Consider the following 21,315-nt stretch of genomic DNA (forward strand, 5'->3'; position numbering starts at 1 on the left):
TACTGAAAGCCAAATCTGCTGATGGTCTGTCCAATTGGGGCTGTGTAGAGGGAGAAGAAAAGGGGGCCAAGGACTGAGCCCTGAGGTACCCCAACAGTGAGAGGAAGAGGAGATGAAGTGGAGCTAGAGAACAGAACACTGAAGGAGCGGTCAGAAAGATAGGAGGAGAACCAGGAGAGAGCAGTGTCCTTAATGCCAAGTGACTGGAGCCTAGAGAGTAAGAGAGGGTGGTCAAGAGTGTCGAAAGCTGCAGAAAGGTCGAGGAGAATGAGCAGAGAGTGGTCACCATTACATTTTGCTGTCAGGAGGTCGTTGGTCACTTTGATGAGTGCAGTTTCTGTCGAGTGTAGGGGGCGGAAGCCGGACTGTGAAGGGTCTAGGAGGGAGTGAATAGAGAGGTAATGGGTAAGGCGGGAGTAGACTAGGCGCTCCAAGAGTTTAGAGATGAAGGGGAGATTGGAGACCAGTATGTAGTTGTTTGTGCATGATGGGTTGAGGGTGAGTTTCTTTAGTGACGGAGTAATGATAGAGTGTTTGAAGGAGGATGGGAAAATGCCAGAGGAGAGTGAGAGATTAAAGATTGTAGTTAGGTGAGTAGTGACAACTGGAGAGAGTGACTGGAGGAGATGAGAGGGAATGGGGTCGGTAGAGCATGTGGTCAGACGAGAAGAAGAGAGGAGCCTGGAGACTTGTTCTTCTGTGATGGGATTAGATCTAGTACCCTACACCTCTAGGGTCCCGGGACTAACAGCTGCTCTAATACTTCCACTTGCTATTTATTTACTCGATATAGCAACACCTTATTGACTGCAAAGTACGGGAACCTGATGTCGGTCCCCGGCTTTTAGGCAACCCCATTTATCACAGACACAGTTTCAAGTACATTTTTAAAGTTAGATTATTATTATTATTTATTATTATAGCGCCATTTATTCCATGGCGCTTTTCATGTGAGGAGGGGTATACATAAAAAAAACAAGTACAATAATCTTGAACAATACAAGTCACAACTAGTACAGGAGGAGAGAGGACCCTGCCCACGATGGCTCACAATCTACAAGGTATGGGTGAGGATACAGTAGGTGAGGATAAACCTGGTCGTGCAGTGGTTTAGTTGATCGTGGTTACTGCAGGTTGTAGGTTTGCCGGAAGAGGTAGGTCCTCAGGTTCTTTTTGAAGGTTTCGATGGTAGGTGAGAGTCTGATATGTTGTGGTAGAGAGTTCGAGTAGGGGTGATGCGTGAGAGAAATCTTGTATGCGATTGTAGGAAGAGGAGATAAGGGGGGAGTAGAGAAGGATATCTTGTGAGTATTGGAGGTTGCGTGCAGGAAAGTACTGGGAGTCGAGGTCACAGATGTATAGAGGAGACAGGTTGTGGATGGCTTTGTATGTCATGGTTAGGCTTTTGTACTGGAGTCTCTGGTTAGTGGGGAGCCAGTGAAGGGATTGACAGAGAGGAGAGGCCGGGGAATAGCAGGGGGACAGGTAGATTAGTCGGGCAGCTGAGTTTAGAATAGATTGGAGGGGTGTGAGTATTAGAGGGGAGGCCACAGAGCAGGAGGTTACAGTAGTCGAGGCGGGAGATGATGAGGGCATGGACTAGGGTTTTGCAGATTCTTGGTTTAGGAATGTACGGATCCGTGAAATATTTTTGAGTTGAAGGCGGTAGGAAGAGGAAAGGGCTTGGATATGCGGTTTGAAGGAGAGATCAGTGTCAAGGATTACCCAGAGACAACGAGCTTGTGGGACTGGCGAGAGTGTGCAACCGTTTACTGTAATGGATAGATTTGTTGGGGTGGTCGCGTGAGATGGGGGAAAGACGAAGAATTATATTTTGTCTATGTTAAATTTTAGAAATCTAGCAGAGAAGAAGGATGAAATAGTGGATAGACATTGAGGGATTCTGGGTAGTAGGGTGGTGCTATCTGGTCCAGAGATGTATATCTGCGTTTCGTCAGCATAGAAATGATACTGAAAACCATGAGGTTCTATGAGCTGTCCCAGGCCAAAAGTGTAAATCCTGCATTTAGGCATTGCCAAAATTCCAGAAACCCCTTGTTCAGGAATTTCGGCTTCACTGGTCAGGTCACCATCTCGTCATCGTCATCAGCCAGGACACACAAGGGGAACTCATCCACCTCCAACTGCAATGGGGTTTCATCAGGGTTGAGCCGGCTTCTGTCTACGTCCCTTGGTATCCCCACCTTTCCCCAAGAGTCATATAAAAGGCTAAAGTCCTGCCCAATTATCACAGGGTGTAACAAACCTTTGACTACCCCGACCTCATGGGACATAGTCCTTGGCATCTCCCTGGATATTTCGAACGCAAGGCTGTTTCCCAGGGATGAACTGGTGGGGAAGTGTGACCCTGATCAGGGTCATCAAGCTCCCTGAGTCTGGGTCCTGACACCAGCACCCCATTTATTGACACGGGACATGCCTGTGGCCCCTCACCGGGCTGATAGTCCACACTGAAGGGATAATAGGCATAGTAGGAGCAGCACCATCTGTTGCTGCTGTAATTGCTGCTGCTGTGCTTGATCCAGATGTTTGAGCAGGTCCTTCATTTTGACTTACGTTGTATGCTGGCTTGTGGCCACCTTCATCCAGGACATGCAGTACCTCTTGTAGCCATCACACATGTTCGCTAGGAACGCTGCCCCCACTTCTAACACCGCCTGTGGTAGATTGGCTCACTGTCTCTTTAAGAACATGCTTGGTTTATTAAATTCAGTATAAACCAGGCTGGAAAAAAGTAAACATGGCCTTCTGGGCAAAACAGCAAAACAAAACACAGTCCTAGCGGGATCAGTCTACTCAGTGTTAGCAATGTCCACAGTTCAGGTCTTTAAGACAGGCGCAAACATTTCCCTGGAATGCTTCTTCTCCAGACACTGAACACTGCTGCCTTTGGAGGCCAGCAGCTTAAGCCCCAGACCACTCCTTGGGGTGGAGATAAGGTGAGCATCCTCCCACCCGCTCTATGAATGTCCACATAAAAGCCAGTCTATTGTGCAACTTAGCTTAACCCCTCACAACACTTAGTGTGCTGGAGGAAAAACTCTAGGTTTTACATCACTGATGCCATTGGGCATAGTGAAACATATCTCCCCTCCAGCACTTTACTAGTGACTTTGTCACAGTATGTGTGCGTTTATGCATGTGTGTATATGTATGTGTTTGTATGTGTTTATGCATGTGTGTGTCTGTATGTGTATTTATGTGTTTATCCATGTGTATGAATGTTTTTATGCATGTGTGTTTGTGTGCGTCTGTGTGTATGTGTATGTATATCTGTGTGTGTTCATGTATGTGTGTGTATGTATGTCTATGTGTATATCAGTGTATGTATGTGCGTTGTGGTCGATCAGCTCACTCAGCAGTACATGGAGGTAGACGCGGGAATACTGTCTTTTTAAGAACTTTCTTTGGTTTATAATATGTGGCATAAACCAAGCAGAAGCAGAACATGAAAAAAAACTAAATTGTTCTTCTGGTAGCAGGGTTCCTCTCACTCACAGTTAGCGAAACACACACGGTTCGGGTTAGTTTCACCACAACAACGTCTCTGAAGTGTTCCTCTCCAGACACTGAACACCTACTGCCTCTAAATGCCAGCTATTTAAGCCCCAGACCCACACCCTGGGGTGGGGATAAGGTCGACAACCTCCCACACGCTCTATGGTTGTCCACAAAAAACACAGCCCTTATATAAATTGGCTATTAACCCCTTCCAACACTTAATGTGTTGTAGAAAAAACTCCTGGGTTTTACATCACTGAAGCCATTCACCGCAGCGAAACATACCTTCCTTCCAGCACCTTGCCATTGACTTTGACACTGTGTGCATGTATGTATGTATGTACCGTATTTTTCAGACTACACTATGTGCAGAATTATTAGGCAAGTTGTATTTTAGAGGATAAATTTTATTATTGATCAACAACTATGCTCTCAATCAACCCAAAAGACTCATAAATATCAAAGCTTAATATTTTTGGAAGTTGGAGTGTTTTTTTTTTTAGATTTTGGCTATCTTAGGAGGATATCTGTTTGTGCAGGTAACTATTACTGTGCAGAATTATTAGGCAACTTAATAAAAAACAAATATATTCCCATCTCACTAGTTTATTTTCACCAGGTAAACCAATATAACTGCACAAAATTTAGAAAAAAACATTTCCGACATGCAAAAATAAACCCCCCTAAAATTAGTGACCAATATAGCCACCTTTCTTTATGATGACACTCAACAGCCTTCCATCATTAGATTCTGTCAGCTGCCTTGATCTGTTTACAGTTAATCGAGTAGACACAGAAGTAAAACCAGGTATTATATATAGAAGAATGACTAATGTTTAAATAGATATCCCATAATCCGGTACCAATAGTAATCCCGGTCACCACCTGTGTCAGACAATATAATGAAACCACTAAAGAGAACAGAAACAACATGCACCGAGCATGAACCAAACCAGTGAAAAGAATGATGACAGGGAAAATTTAAATATATATCACTTTTATTTCATAGCAATAGCAGAAGATCAATAAAATATTAAAATCAAACAACTGTGTATATGTATATTTCACACGTGCACATATCAAAATAATATATATACTGTACATAGTGCACCTATGGAGGTGAGGTCTGGTCCAGATAGGGAGATCTGCGTGTCATCGGCGTAGAGATGATACTGCAAACCATGGGATTCTATGAGCTGTCCCAGGCCGAAGGTATAGATGGAGAAGAGTAGGGTCCTAGAACTGAGCCCTGAAGAACACCAACAGACAAGGGGCGAGGTGAGGAGGTGGGGTGGGAGAGGGAGACACTAAATGTTTGCTCTGTTAGATATGACGAGATCCAGGATAGGGCCAAGTCCGTGATGCCAAGAGATGATAGAATCTGTAGCAGGAGGGAGTGGTCCACAGTGTCAAAGGCAGAAGACAGGTCCAGGAGAAGGAGGACAGAGTAGTGTTGCTTGCTCTTGGCAGTTAGAAGATCATTGGTGACTTAAGTTAGGGCAGTTTCAGTTGAGTGATGGGGTCGGAAGCTAGATTGTAACTGTAAGCGGAAGCAGGAACAGAGGTGGGAGGACAGTTCAAGATGGACATACGGTTCTAGTAGTTTTGAGGCGTAAGGGAGAAGAGATATCGGGTGATACCTAGACACAGAGGATGGGTTAAGGGCTTTTTGAGGATGGGTGTGACCTTGGCATGTTTGAAGGATGAGGGGAAGACACCAGTTGTGAGTAGAGGTTGAAGAGGTGTGTTAGGGTTGGGATGAAGACTATGGCGAGGTTAGGGATGAGGTGGGACAGGTGCGGATCAAGCGTGCAAGTGGTGAGGTGAGATCTAGACAGGAGGGTGGAGAGCTGATCTTCTGTCATGGTGGAGAAGCTGGTTTTGGAAGAACAGGGTTGAGCAGCTAAGAGGGGCATTGGGCACTATGGGCAGAAGCTTTCTCTGATCGTATTGATCTTCTGTTTAAAGAAAGAGGCAAAGTATTCAGCTGAAATGAGAGGGGAGGGAGGAGGTGCTGGCGATGGAGTAGCAAATTGAAAGTGTTGAAAAGCTGTTTAGGGTTGTGAGACAGGGAGGCTATGAGAGATGAGAAGTAAGTTTGTTTTGCTGCAGTGAGCATGGACTTGAAGCTGGCGAGGGACTGCTTGTATGCGATGATGTGATCGGCAGAGTGGGATTTCTTCAATCTCCACTCAGCAACCCTGGAAGCCCGTCTCAGTTCTTTGGTCAGGCTGGTCAGCCAGGGCTGATTGATTGTACGAGTTTTGCTATGCATGAGGGGGGGGACTGAATCAAGTGTCGCTGTTATTGTGGTGTTATAAAAAGTGGCAGCAGTATCTGTGTCATGAAGGAAAGCCATGTCTGTAAGAGGGAGAAGAGACTGATTGTAAATTGAGGTGTTTGAGATTTCTGGGAGGGTAGTGAGTTTGTGGAGTGGGGGTTGCACACTAGGAGAGGAGAGGGAAGAGAATGTCAGTAGGTTGTGGTCAGACGGGGGGGGGGGGTGAGTTAGTGAGATCAGTAAGGGAACAGAAGCTGGTAAAGATTAGGTCTAGTGTATGACCATCATCTTTGTGAGTGGCCGCAGAAGACCATTGAGTGAGGCCAAAGGAGGCAGTCAGTGATAAATGTTAGTAACATAGTAACATAGTAACATAGTTAGTAAGGCCGAAAAAAGACATTTGTCCATCCAGTTCAGCCTATATTCCATCATAATAAATCCCCAGATCTACGTCCTTCTACAGAACCTAATAATTGTATGATACAATATTGTTCTGCTCCAGGAAGACATCCAGGCCTCTCTTGAACCCCTCGACTGAGTTCGCCATCACCACCTCCTCAGGCAAGCAATTCCAGATTCTCACTGCCCTAACAGTAAAGAATCCTCTTCTATGTTGGTGGAAAAACCTTCTCTCCTCCAGACGCAAAGAATGCCCCCTTGTGCCCGTCACCTTCCTTGGTATAAACAGATCCTCAGCGAGATATTTGTATTGTCCCCTTATATACTTATACATGGTTATTAGATCGCCCCTCAGTCGTCTTTTTTCTAGACTAAATAATCCTAATTTCGCTAATCTATCTGGGTATTGTAGTTCTCCCATCCCCTTTATTAATTTTGTTGCCCTCCTTTGTACTCTCTCTAGTTCCATTATATATACTACTATATATATATATATATATAGTAGTATTAGTATCATTCAGTGGCCTTGGATAAGATTGTGAAGCATAATCTATGGGAACTAACATAAATATCATGAAGCATGAATTTAAAATCGAGAGTCTAGACCAGTGTTTCCCAAACCCCGTCCTCACGGCCCCCAACATATCAGGTTTTCACGATTTCCTTAGTACTGTAAAGGTGAGAGAACCTGCAGCAATTTCTGATGCCTTGATAATAATTCCATCACCTGTGCAATACTAATGAAATAATGAAAACATGATCTGTTGGTGCTGCTGAGGATTGGAGCTTGGGAAATACTGGCCTAGACATTGTAAAACTCAATGGGTGAATTTATGACATGCAGAAAAATAGTAAACAAAATTGGCAATCCATCGAGTACTTTTTCTGTGTGTGCTGTTTTCGGTACTTATTTTTTGTAGTACAATGTGCATGCTTGGGTGTAGAACTTCGGTGTAGAAAAAAAAGTCCTATAATGTATGAATTGTGCTAAGAGCAGGCCGCCTTACTAGACTCCCGTCCCAAATTGTTGCACGCTTTGCATAACTTAGTGTCTGGACTATAGCTTTGAGGCAGGGTGTTGTTACCCAAGGTGTATTCCTCTAGGTATTCAGCAGCATAAGGTGTGTGTGAACTGAGGAGAGGGTACTGATTTTTTAATTGCTGATAGTCTAAACATTGCCTCCCTGTGCATTCCACAAGTAATCCGTCAATGTATTTTTGCGAAGAAGAGGGAATAAAAAAAGAAAAACTTTGCATGTGTGAGTGTAATCATGCAAGTGAAGTATTTGAGACTGACACTGAACAAATATTGCCGGGAAAGCCTCTACCTCCAGCCCAATGTAGTGTGCAGGCTCCTCCCCAGTAGACAGCACAAGCTGGAGGTGTTTCATTTCCTAACAAGACACGTTTGTACACTCTCCTCACCATTCTTCCCTGCAGACAGGCAGCTGAGGGAAGGAGGGAGGGAGGCCGCATCTCAATCACCATTGCTGGGGATGCACAGCCTACAGCAGCCTGCTAGCTATGAGGGAAGATGTGACTGCTGGCCCTGTAGACACAAGATGAACCTCAGCCTTATGACACTATTTGTGCTGCTGATTGGCTGACCTCATGACGAAAATATTGCTCTTCTTTACTTGTGTCTCCTTATGTAGCCCTTGCTGGAGGAAAGCCAGACATGGACAGGAAATGGACTAGTGCAGCAAGTCCAACAAGAGGTAAGGACAGCATGAGGAGGATGCTTTCTCCATACACTCCTGTAGCTTTTGTCCTGTACCTATTGCAGGGAAAGCATCTCTTATAAACCCTAAGTAGTGAGACTTCAGCAATCTCCCAAGTGCCTCTGAAGCTCACTGACTTGGCGAGGTCCTTTGTAGGAATGTTAGTGACATGGAGTGTACTTATTGTAACTGGGGAAAAAGAAGACCCCAGGGTTGACTTTACACTGTGGTCACCGCTAGGCTTGGGGTGATTATGGCTTGTAATGGGAGCGAAGAGAAAGGGCAATGTTATCACAGACTTGGTGCCAAGAGTAGGGGAGCCACATCCTTTGTCTTCCAGAAGAATGCAGGTAATTTCCTCCCTGCCTCCAAGTCTTCTCCCAACTCTGGGAAAGGTGGTACAGAATTATCTTTCTGGCGGTAAATTTTACTGCACAGCTAATAGTCTTCTTTGATCAATACAGTTTATTAACCTTTAATGATCGGTTAAGTCAAAGCGCAAAGTAATGCAGTGATACATAAAAGAATGGCTTAACTGTTGGCATTCTACTTTAATTTCTAATTTCTAGAACATGACTGGAAAACTTTTTACCTGTGTCCTTATCCCCAATAGAAGAACATTGCTGTTCCCCTAGCCTACACTTTAGAGAGCAGGATGGGAAAACTTTTTACCTGTGTCCCTATCCCCAATAGAAGAAGATTGCTAAATAGCCTACACTATAGAGAGCAGGAGGGGAACATAGACATTCTGATCTCATATGTTGTGAATGATCTGTTTACTGAGATTACTGGCATCTTTATTCGGAGCAGCTTTTCCCAGAGATAAGACTCCATTCTCTCACTTATCAAGCATATGAAGTATGCATATTTTAGGAACGTAATTTCAGGCTGAAGAGGATAAGGACTTTTTTTTTTCCACCCAGTGAAGCAATGGAAAAATGTGTGTAGCGTCTGTTTATAGTTTCTTACGCACATGGGCCATCTGCACACAAGTAGAGTATCTCTCTAAACAAACTCTGTAATCTCCAACCCAGGTCTCAAAGTGGATTCGATTCAACCAAAGAAACAGGCGAGGAGGTACAGGACGGAAACGACTACGCAGCGAAGAATTCGATGAAAAGGTAAAAATCACTTAATATTTTCTCTATAACATACGCCTTGCCAATAATTCTTCCCCCTCCCACTCTAAATTTAGTCTTTCTGAAAAGTTGGAATCAATTTTTGTTGTATAATTTATATTGGAGGAGTTCCTGCAAAGAAGTATTTTTCTTTTGTTCTTTCTGTGGTCTCAGGTTGAGATCACGCAGTCTGTGTACATATATACATATATATATACTTTCTGTTTCCTGAGATCAAAACAGAGATCCTAAATTCATATTGGAGTGAAATATATATATATTTTTTTTAACATTTCATGTCGTTGAAATCACATTAAATCTTCTATAGTGAAATGGCTGCAATTATCAGAATATTTGGTAACAGACTGTAGTGTCATGATGAATTGTTTTCCGTAGTCATAATGTATCTGTATCTACCGTAATTATAAAATGGGGTTCATACTTTTCTGCATAGGCGCTGATCTCCGTCCTTACATAATAACGAAGGTGAGTGTACACAGACTGTTTGTTTCCTGCAAACAGACTGAGGGGCCCCAGAAATGGCAGGAAGCCGAACAAAGTTTTTCTGTAGAAACCAAATCTTGTGCATTTGGATTGAGCAAGAAAATCTAAAGACGTTCGCTTTTCTTAAAGTGAAAGACTGAGCAACTTTTAAGGTTTCACTTTGTGTGGTTCTTTAGGCTGCTCTGTAGATTGCACACTTTTTTTTTAACAATGCTGCTCCTTCCTGAAGATTTGCTTTGTGTGATTTAGTGGCTGTTAGATTATGTATATGACAGAGTACGATAATAGATCACTTAATGGTTCAGCTTTCTGACAAGTATAAAGTGGATTTATTTTCTGCAACCAGACTTTGATATAATGGGGCGAAGTTAGAAGGCAATTCCAGGTTACAAATAATATTGCAACCGTTTAATGCAAACCTGTTTTTTTTCACCCCCTATACGACATATGTAACAAACTCTGTTATGCCTGTGTCATTCGATACCTTATCCTTCTTAATTTGACCCTATAAATCAAAGATATGGAACTTTTAGGAAATTATAACTCCACATCCGTTATCACAGTATAAACATTTTCCATGATGTTAAAACGATCTGTACATTAGCTATTACCCTATTACAAATATTTCCATTTTTCTTCTTGCCGGTTATGTCTGAAATGTTATCTTTTCTATACTACAAAATCGAATTCACAATATGCTGTAATAATACACCATGGGGTGCACAGTGTGAAGCTTTATTTACGATCACGAGGATTTGTAACCATGCTTGTGGGGCCCCAAAATCGACAGACCACTAAAGCCTGGTGCTTTTCTGCTTGTACTGTAGTTTATGGGACTTCGAACACAGGTTTATTTTATATTTCTCAATATTTTTTTTACTATTCTTATCAATAGTAAGGAATAACTTTTTCACTTTTGGACGAGAAGAGTGGAAAAGTGGTTCCATTACTGTAAGTCAGACTTGTTGATTTTGGTTGAAGCCTTTTCTAGTCATATTCTATTGTTGACACTTTATGAACCATCAGACATACAGACACTGATTTTAGTTGTATCTGCCTATATGTGTTCTTATAAATATTGGTGTACTATCTGAACTCCGTATCTTGCTTATGCTAGTTGGCGCGGGGCAGTGAAGGTGTTAACACTCTTTCCAATCATCCGGTGCCATCTGTAGTTGGTCAGTTTGCTGTGGAATCAAAAACAACAGGGAGTTTGGTCTGCTGCCCCGAGCACTAGAACAGAGCACAGCAGATTAAAGCGACATAATGAAGTGCTTTTGGTCCAAAGCAGACTCAAAGATGGGCAATTAAAAGTTTAAAACATCCATTACTTACTCCCTGTCTAAGTCATTTCCTCTGCTGCAATAATTAGATCTGTCTTGGTTTTAGGTGTTATCACTCTCTAACATCCCTCCTTTCAGTCAGGCACCTCTCATAATTTCCAGTAACAACTTTTCCCCACTTTAGGACAAACTGGTCCACAACACATAGCTAAGCAAAAAGTCAATCCGTAGACGTTTGCCTAAATTGGGAAATTACAGCTTTTTCGAGAATTTGTGAGCTTCTTCTTGACCATTCTGCAGACGTTTAAAATGTGTCATGTGCATAATAATATTTATATTTTAAAATATTTTTTTATTTCTATACAATAGATTAGTCTATCTAGTATAAAGCTTCCTTTTCATTTCTAATCATTTTATTAATATGCGAAAAATTGCACCACTCCTCCAATATGTGAAAAAAATAAGGTGCCTTCATTAGTGCATAGTAAATAGCAACGTTTCAGTTCCTCCTAAAGCCTTTCTCAAGCAAGCCGTTTTAATCATAATCATTAGCTTCAGTCTAACTAAGTTTTGCCTGGTGCTTTATAATATATATCTAGATAAAAAGTGCCGAATGGAGACAGCACACCAAGCGATATGGCCAAAAAACAGTGGTTTATTAGCCCGTAGTGGCTGTGGCAACGTTTCACTTCTGAAGTGTGAACCTTTCTCACGTCCATCTATCTATCTATCTATCTATCTATCTATCTATCTATCTATCTATCTATCTATCTATCCATCTATCTATTTATCTGTCTATCCCATATCTATCTATCTATCTATCTATCTATCTATCTATCTATCTATCCCGTATCTATCTATCTATCTATCTATCCCACATCTATCTATCTATCTATCTATCTATCTATTTATCTATCCCATATCTATCTATCTATCCATCTATCTATTTATCTGTCTATCCCATATCTATCTATCTATTTATCTATCCCATATCTATCTATCTATCCATCTATCTATTTATCTGTCTATCCCATATCTATCTATCTATCCCATATCTATCTATCTATCTATCTATCTATCTATCTATCTATCTATCTATCTATCTATCTATCTATCCCATATCTATCTATTTATCTATCTATCCCATATCTATATCTATCTATCTATTTATCTGTCTGTCTGTCTGTCCGTCTATCTATCCATCTATCTATCATCTATCCCATATCTATCTATCTATTTATCTGTCTGTCTGTCTATCTATCCATCTATTCCATATCTATATCTATCTATCCCATATCTATCGTTATGTAGATATATTTGTATATCTATGACAGAAGATCGTTGCCTTTTGCTTGTTCAAGTAAGATGATCTGTGATGATCATTTACCAACTAAGTTTGCGTTTTTCATTTTGAAAGGGTTGGTATGGCTATCCTCTAATAAAGCATCTGGTGCGTGTTGTGTTTCCATGTCTGGCTGGTGGTGTACTTTCCATAGTGCTCATAGTACAGAAGGAACACCAAGCAGTCCGTCAATGATCTGGACAATGTTGTCTTTGTTTAACCAGTTGGTAAAGTTTTAATGGATTACTGTATGTTCGGTGTTATTTTAGGTATGCGCTCTCAGACTTCATGGCAATCATGTAATGGAGATATTTGGCTGCAGATTTAAAGGACTTGTCTCATTATTTTTAAGGGAGTCTAGAAGGTATTAAGAAGATTTAAGATCATATTTGTAAGGGATCCAGGCCTTTTTAAGTACACAGACAAAAGAGTGTCTAGCTCAACGCAACAAACAGCCATTATATGCATGCATGTCAAGAAGACGGTTTACTGGTATTTTACTGTATGAAAACAATATGTAATGTAAATTTTTCATATTCTGTACAAAATGAAAATTACAGTGAAAGAAGATAAAATGTACTTTAAGATTTGACATTAAGATACATGACAGACTGTTGGTTTAATCCGAGCTCTGTTCAACTTGTATAGTTGGTCAATATTGCTATAGCTTGTGATTTTCAAGAAACCCCCAAAAAATGAATACAATTAATTATCTGTGCCATATGGCAATAGTCATGTGATCTATATTTAAGATTTAGTTCACTTACAATAACCTGGTCCTTGCATGTTCCTAATTATTGGAATCTTTCTATTTACATTTTATTAATGAAGGGTGGTAGCCTATGTAGTAGCAGACATGGATCCATAAAATATGAAACAGAAACAAAATGCTGTAAATAAGTAAAAGCAATAGTGCGTATAAATAGGGTACTTAGTAAAAAAAACGCTTTTTATTAAAAAAAATTAAAAAAAAGCGTGAACGCCATCCCACCAGCGTCAAGGTGTAACCAAATCGGGATGGTCATAACCTCTAGTGTTAAAACCTTACCATTTATCAAAGTGACGTCAATGTGAATAAGGGCCGAGCAGGACCGGGTCCCGAACATGAGCACCCAGCAAAATGGGAAGCTATATTAATGTGCAGTCCAGCTAAAAAAATGATAATGGTAAAAATTCTCCTATTTTGAATGCATGACAAGTTGACAACTTATTCTCCAGTTCATTTTTTTGGTTATTGATCCTTCAAATAGCCTGTCCTTGTAATACAGGCTGGGCCTCCTAACCATCTGACAGGTTAATGGAAGGAAAACCAAGTTTCCTTCCATTAACCTTACATCTTGCTTCCTAATAAAAGTATATTGTTCGTGCATAAGTATATGTATTTTTAAGGGGAAGCTATCCTCAGAAAATGACGTATTGTTTCAATCATTTTTTGTGTTAATGTATATATTTTTAAAACACGTGGGCATTGTTTTTTTCATATCACAACGTGCATTACAAACCATAAAATAGAACCTCATTAATTTTCATTCTTGTAACTTTGGCTTTTTTATAATGTTGCTTAAGGAAACAACATATTTTTTTTTTAGATCACCATTGATTCCCTGGTGCTGTACATGTAAAAAGGGGTTTACATAGAAAATACAAATGAAAAATTGCAATGAATAGACTGACAATGACAGACTGGAGCAAAGAGAAGAGGGCCCTGCCCTTACAGGCTTGTAGTTTACACTGTAATGGGGAAGGACACCGTATGTTATGGGGTTGCAGCAGCTCTGGTGGTGGAGACAGCAAAGGCATTGCAGGCGGTATGTTTTTTTGAAAAGATGGGTTTTCAAGTTTCGTCTGAATGTCGTGGATAATCTGATGTGTTGGGGCATAAAATACCAGAGGAAGATTGGGCGTGGAATGTATGAGTGTGGAGGAGAGAAGGAAGTTTTGAGAGGAGAGTATGTGTAGGAAAATATCAAGAATTTAGTCCACAGATATATTGAGGAGGCAGATTATGGATGGCATTGTAGGTCAATGTTAGTAGTTTGAACTGGATTAGTTGGAGAATAGGAAGCCAATGAAGGGATTTGTAGATGGGAGAAGCGGAAAAGTAGCAGGAGTAAGGTAGATTAATCAGTCAACAGAGTTAAAGACGGACTGGAGTGGTGCGAGAGTGCTAACTGGGAGTCCACAGAGGAGGATATTGTAGAATTCGAGGCAGGAAATGATGGTGATGGCATGCACTAATATTTTAGTAGATTGAAGGATGAGAAAAGGATAGATTCTGGAAACATTTTTGAGTTGGAGCCTACAGAAGGTGATAAGAGCTTGAAGGTGCTGTTTGAAGGATAGTAAAGGGTTACTCCGAGGCAGCGTACTTTTGGTACAGGGGAAAGCGTATTGTCAATTATTGGGTAGATTGGGTAAGTGAGTTGGGTGTGATGACGGAAACATGATGAGTTTGGTTTTGTCCACATTAAGTTTTAGGAAGCATGATGAGTAAAAAGAGGATATGGTTGATAGACACTCTATGATTCTGGGCCAAAGAGGGATATCTAAGTGTCATCAGCTTATAGATGATACTAGAATCCATGAGACTTTGAGTGGTCTCAGGCAAAAGGTACAGATGGAATAGAGGAACACCAACAGAGACAAGGCAGGATGAGGAGGTAGTATAGGATTGGGAGACTATAAATGTGCAGTTGAAAAGGTATGAAAAGATTCAGGAGAGGGAAAGGTCTTTTATGGCAAGTGAAGAATAGGTTCTGATTTAGGTGGGAGTGGTCAACTGTGTCGAAGGTGGAGGACAAGACTAGAGGAATAGTAAGAAGAATTGTTTGTCAGCTCTGGCAGTCTTTAGTTATTTTGTTTGGGGCGGTACAAATATAATATGAACAGACTTTGACTTTTGTATTGAAGCATCTAATCAGCATGTGCAAAAGTTATTTATATTTGGAAAGGGAGGGGAAGCAAGGTCAGCTGTGACTTCCCTTATTGCTAATGGTAAATTCTTTAACAGCTGTGTATAGAGGAGTTTTATGTCATTCTAATCCTGCCTCTAATGATAAGGAGCCTGCTGAAAACTATTTCTGAAAGGAGAGAACCTATGAGTCTAAAAAAAAACTCTAGTGGCCAGTGTGAAAATTGCAAGTTTTCTAATTTAGCTTTTTTTAATAAAGAGAGTGATATGAAAAATATAGCTTTTTTTCAAAAAAGATATATTTAATGCAAAATCTAATTTAAAGGGAACCACTCACAGGATTCACGCTGCCCAAATTGTGACAGTATGAATCAGATCCTAACTGCACAATTGCAGGCAGGTATATATTTCTCTGAAATGCATTGGTTTTTCTGACAAAATATAGTTCAAAGATCCATCCGGGGGCCAGCTATTTCTAGAGCTGTTAGAGTTAATTGACAGGTGATTCATGTGTGTGTTCATAGCGAGAGGCCTGTCAATCACCTGCAATAGTGCTGGGACAAGACAGCTAGGCGAGAGAAAAATATACATGGCTGCAATTGTTTAGCCAGTGTCTGATTCATGTTGCCTGCTTATTGGACAGCATGAATCAGGTTCCATTTAGACAATCGGTTATTTTCTGATGATAGTGTTACTTTAAATGTAACCTACAGTACATGTTATACTGTCATTCATATAAAAAATCTAGTCTGCCATGCCTCTCGTAGTCTGCCATGCCTCTGATAGTCTGCCATGCCTCTCATAGTCTGCCATGCCTCTCATAGTCTGCCATGCCTCTCATAGTCTACCATGCCTCTCATAGTCTGCCATGCCTCTCATAGACTTCCATGCCTCTCGTAGTCTGCCATGCCTCTCGTAGTCTGCCATGCCTCTCGTAGTCTGCCATGCCTCCCGTAGTCTGCCATGCCTCTCATAGTCTGCCATGCCTCTCATAGACTGCCATGCCTCTCATAGACTGCCATGGCTCTCATAGACTGCCATGCCTCTCATAGTCTGCCATGCCTCCCATAGCCTGCAATGCCTCTCATAGTCTGCCATGCCTCTCATAGTCTGCCATGCCTCTCATAGACTGCCATGCCTCTCACAGTCTGCCATGCCTCTCACTGTCTGCAATGCCTCTCACAGTCTGCCATGCCTCTCACTGCCATGCCTCTCAGACTGCCATGCCTCTCATAGACTGCCATGCCTCTTATAGTCTGCCATGCCTCTCAGACTGCTATGCCTCTCATAGACTGCCATGCCTCTCATAACCTGCCATGCCTCTCATAGTCTGCCATGCCTCTCATAGTCTGCCATGCCTCTCATAGTCTGCCATGCCTCTCACAGTCTGCCATGCCTCTCAGTCTGCCATGCCTCTCATAGTCTGCCATGACTCTCATAGACTGCCATGCCTCTCATAGACTACCATGCCTCTCATAGACTGCCATGCCTTTCATAGACTGCCATGCCTTTCATAGTCTGCCATGCCTCTCATACACTTCCATGCCTCTCATAGACTGCCATGCCTTTCATAGACTGCCATGCCTCTCATAGTCTGCCATGCCTCTCATAGACTGCCATGCCTCTCATAGACTGCCATGGCTCTCATAGACTGCCATGGCTCTCATAGTCTGCCATGCCTCTCATAGTCTGCCATGGCTCTCATAGTCTGCCATGCCTCTCATAGTCTGCCGTGCCTCTCATAGACTGCCATGCCTCTCATAGACTGCCATGGCTCTCATAGACTGCCATGGCTCTCATAGACTGCCATGCCTCTCATAGACTGCCATGGCTCTCATAGTCTGCCATGCCTCTCATAGTCTGCCATGGCTCTCATAGTCTGCCATGCCTCTCATAGTCTGCCGTGCCTCTCATAGACTGCCATGCCTCTCATAGACTGCCATGCCTCTCATAGACTGCCATGCCTCTCATAGTCTGCCGTGCCTCTCATAGACTGCCATGCCTCTCATAGTCTGCCATGCCTCTCATAGACTGCCATGGCTCTCATAGACTGCCATGGCTCTCATAGACTGCCATGCCTCTCATAGACTGCCATGGCTCTCATAGTCTGCCATGCCTCTCATAGTCTGCCATGGCTCTCATAGTCTGCCATGCCTCTCATAGTCTGCCGTGCCTCTCATAGACTGCCATGCCTCTCATAGACTGCCATGCCTCTCATAGACTGCCATGCCTCTCATAGTCTGCCGTGCCTCTCATAGACTGCCATGCCTCTCATAGTCTGCCATGCCTCTCATAGACTGCCATGGCTCTCATAGACTGCCATGGCTCTCATAGACTGCCATGCCTCTCATAGACTGCCATGGCTCTCATAGTCTGCCATGCCTCTCATAGTCTGCCATGGCTCTCATAGTCTGCCATGCCTCTCATAGTCTGCCGTGCCTCTCATAGACTGCCATGCCTCTCATAGACTGCCATGGCTCTCATAGTCTGCCATGCCTCTCATAGTATTATTATTTATTATTATTATTATTTATTGTTATAGCGCCATTTATTCCATGGCGCTTTACATGTGAAGAGGGGTATACATAATAAAAACAAGTACAATAATCTTAAACAATACAAGTCATAACTGGTACAGGAGGAGTGAGGACCCTGCCCGCGAAGGCTCACAATCTACAAGGGATGGGTGAGAATACAGTAGGTGAGGAAGTCTGCCAGTCTCATAGTCTGCCATGCCTCTCATAGACTGCCATGTCTCCCTGGGACTTTTACTTCTGTCATAGTAATTTTAATGATTTGTTTTTTTGTAGCGGACACTGGGCTAAAAGCAGCAGCTATAGCCTTTCCAAGGTTCTTGGTCTCATTTTCTTGGTCTCATGCTCTATTATTATTATTAGTAGTATTATTATTATTTTTTGTTTTCTTGATTATTTTAACCCCTTAATATCCAATGATGAACACAGTCCATCATTGGACACCTCCCCTTGTTCAGTGCGGGCTCCGGCGATGAGTCCGCACCTTTTGCAGCACATGACAGATGATCTGATCAGCTGACGTGTGCCCGGAACAGCCGCAGGTGGAATCACGATTCACCTGCGGCTGTTAACATGCACGCACAAGAAGAGCATCATTACCTCCTCCCATCGGCGCCCATGTCCCATGACCGTGGGTCGCCGATGGGTGGGCATGACCCCAGGAGACCCCTGTGGTTGTCATTGCTGGATCGCTATGAGCGATGAATAAATGATAAATTTGTCATGCCTTCAGCAATAAAACACAAACAATATCGGCATTCAGTTGTCTCCGTGTACATCCTGTGTGGCATTTATATGATTACATACCATTGTAAGCTTGTTTAGGCAAATATTATTATTTAGACTTCAGACTACAATGTCCAAAATGCATGATATGTAGCCATTAACTACTCGTGATCACATTGCTTGTAAATTGGGATTGCCTTATAAGATGGTACTACTATCATTATAACCAAGTCCCCCTGTAAAGAATGCCGGATTGCCACAAACCTTTTTATAATAATATTGATAGGACTGGAAGAGGTCAAAGAGTCCTTATATTTAGAGATCAATTTTTTCGTTAGATTCCACATTAACGTGCATCATGATGTGTGGAGAAGGAGCATAGAAGGATTTGACAAGTGAACTTGCAGTAGTGTAATGTATCCTTTTGCCGTTAAATGGATTGTATCATTTATTTATGCAAAGGGACCATTCAAGACATGATTTAGATTACAGTTTAGAAGCTATCTAAGCAGGACAGAAGCAGGAACATTTGCCTAAGTGATTTCAGAATAGAATGAGGTTACATTCTACAAGGAAACAACAGTCTTGGCGACTATTCAGCCTCAGAGGATTGTACATAATGGCCCTTTTCATGCCTGTGATTTATATGGATAGGCCCATGCCTTTATCTGGCCATATAAAACATTAGGGTTTGCTGAAAGAGCTGTGTCCTGTCACCTCGGGTGACGATTGCTTTATTTTATGAATTTATTTTTATTTGTTTTATTGTTCTGGTTAAATAATTATCTTTTACAAAAGTTATAGTATTGTGGTATCTTTGGGTTAGCATACTTTAGTCATTGGTTTGGACATGAGACTACTAAGAGACCATAAAATAGGAGACTATAAAACAGGTGAAAGAGCATCATCTGATTTTTTTTTTATTCTAAGGGTTGAAATTATTATTGGATTGTTCTTATGTTTTTGGCAGTTGAGCAATAAAATGCTAGTGAAGTGTAAGCTGTGATCTCTTGCTAAGTATGAAGTGAAATAAGCAGTACAGATTGACCTTTTACTGTTATCATTACGTCCTTATAAAAAGGACATTCAGACTAAAAATAGAAGCAAGGTGAAGTACTGTACCTAGCACTGGAGCTAGTATCATGTCAAAGGAGGTCAGGTAGCAAATAAAATATACTGTGGGTAGTTAGTTTACTATTACGAATGACTGATTGCGCCTTTAAATGACCGCCGATAGGTAAATATATGTACACACAATATTGGTGGTTGTTTATTGGCCTGCATAGAAAGGCAGACCATGGTAAACAGTGCTCATTGAACGATCTATAATAGTGCTGATTGGCTACTGTCGTTCTCGGCAGCATGAGTGCTGGTGAGAACGAAAATAATTTGCACAGCACAAAAGGATCATTTCAACATATGAATGAGAATTTTGTTAATCAATCGAGTGATTACCATCATTACAAGATTATCGTGAAATGAGCATTCATAGGTACGTGCGTTCAAGATAAAATTCAGTGTAAATGCAGCTGGTCTCGTAGATAGTAACTGTGAAGGAAAATAGTTTGTATATTCTAACCCATAAAGCTGACACTACTTAGAATTAAATGTGTATACGTGGGACAAGCGAAAAGTGCTGGAAAGGGCAGATTTTTCCAAAATTATGATGCCAAAGTTGTTCTCCAGGAATCAGTGATGGACCAATATCATTGGTGCAACCTGTGCAGTCGCACAGGGGTTCAAGAAGTTAAGGGGCCCAGTTCCACTGCCAAAGCAAGTGAAAGTGTGCAATATGACGAGCTATTGGACTACAAAGAACCCATATACTGTTCTTCCACACGGCCCGTCTTCTGTCTCTGTCCGCCAGTGTAAGGAGGTAAGTGTTAGGAGTCGAGTTCCTGCCGCTGCACAGGGGGAATCTCGAACCATGTCTGCTGCGGTCTCTCATTCTGCATCAGCCGCAGTGGAGCCTACTCAGCAGAGACGTCAGTCCCAGCGTCTCGCTCAGTCTGATTCTTTGCAAAGGCTTACTGATGCCTTTCCAGGCTCTGCCATTGTAGCCTGTACTGATCAGCGGCGAGCAGATGTCTCTGGGACTAAGTCCTGCTTTTCCCCTTCTGCGCATGCCCAAAGGAAGACCTCTCAGTGGAGGTCTGGGGTCACATGCTCAGGTACTACAGCAGGTCCTATTGGTCCTCTAGGAAGGTCCTGGAGTTGCTCAGTTACAGTAGCAGTTCTCATTGGTCCTCTAGGAAGGTCCTGAACTTGCTGCAACTATAAAAGGTTCGCTTGGCCGCACGGCCATGCGCTAGTATACACTTGTACGTGTGTGTGTTGTGAGTGAAAGTCGCTCTTTAATCATCCCCTACCTTGTGTTTGAATGCTCGCGTAATGAGGATGATTGTAATCTAGCGCCCGACTTGTTACCAACACTGGTACACAAACAGCGTTTATTGCTGTGACCGCCAGTGCGGCACTGTGCGCTATCTCTGCGCTTTCCTAACCCAAGTCTGGGTGGTTAGTGGTGTCCGCCAGTGCGACACCGCATCCACTCTCGTGCTACTTAATTATTATTTCTGTTACATGCGGTACTGCGGCTCTGTGACGCAACACGGTTCACTTCTTTCACACAGGGTGAAGCTAACCTGTGTGTGTATCCTCATTGTACCGCCATATAGTTCGTCATTGCTTAACAGCAGGTTCCATCTCTGCACGGTGGACCCTGGGCTGTGAACGCACCTTATTCCTTTTCTCTAATTATTTGATGCGTTCCGCTAGCCCTAACAGTAAGTGATGTAACCAATTTCTAGAAGCTATTTACCCATCGAACACTCTTACTTGGCCCTTCTTCATTTTGTACCTTAATAGTCACATGGAAAATTTAGTGACAGTTGTACACAGTTTCCCACATTTATTAAGCAGTTTACTCCCGTTTTTGTCATAAACAATATCTTAGAAAATCGCAAATTGCACA

The 21,315-nt window shown here is 42.1% G+C and overlaps 1 protein-coding gene across 2 annotated transcripts in view; it reads left to right on the forward strand.

Annotated features, from left to right (window-relative positions):
- Positions 1 to 21,315, forward strand: part of AOPEP (aminopeptidase O (putative)) — a 1,002,964-nt gene that overhangs the window by 905,737 nt on the left and 75,912 nt on the right. For both annotated transcript variants that reach the window (XM_069762004.1, XM_069762007.1), the window contains exons 12-13: positions 7,858 to 7,920; positions 8,958 to 9,044. In XM_069762004.1, coding sequence (XP_069618105.1) covers positions 7,858 to 7,920; positions 8,958 to 9,044 — 150 coding nt within the window. The remainder of the gene's footprint in view (positions 1 to 7,857; positions 7,921 to 8,957; positions 9,045 to 21,315) is intronic.

This window comes from Ranitomeya imitator, chromosome 1, assembly GCF_032444005.1.
Source record: "Ranitomeya imitator isolate aRanImi1 chromosome 1, aRanImi1.pri, whole genome shotgun sequence".
Lineage (NCBI taxonomy): Eukaryota > Metazoa > Chordata > Amphibia > Anura > Dendrobatidae > Ranitomeya > Ranitomeya imitator.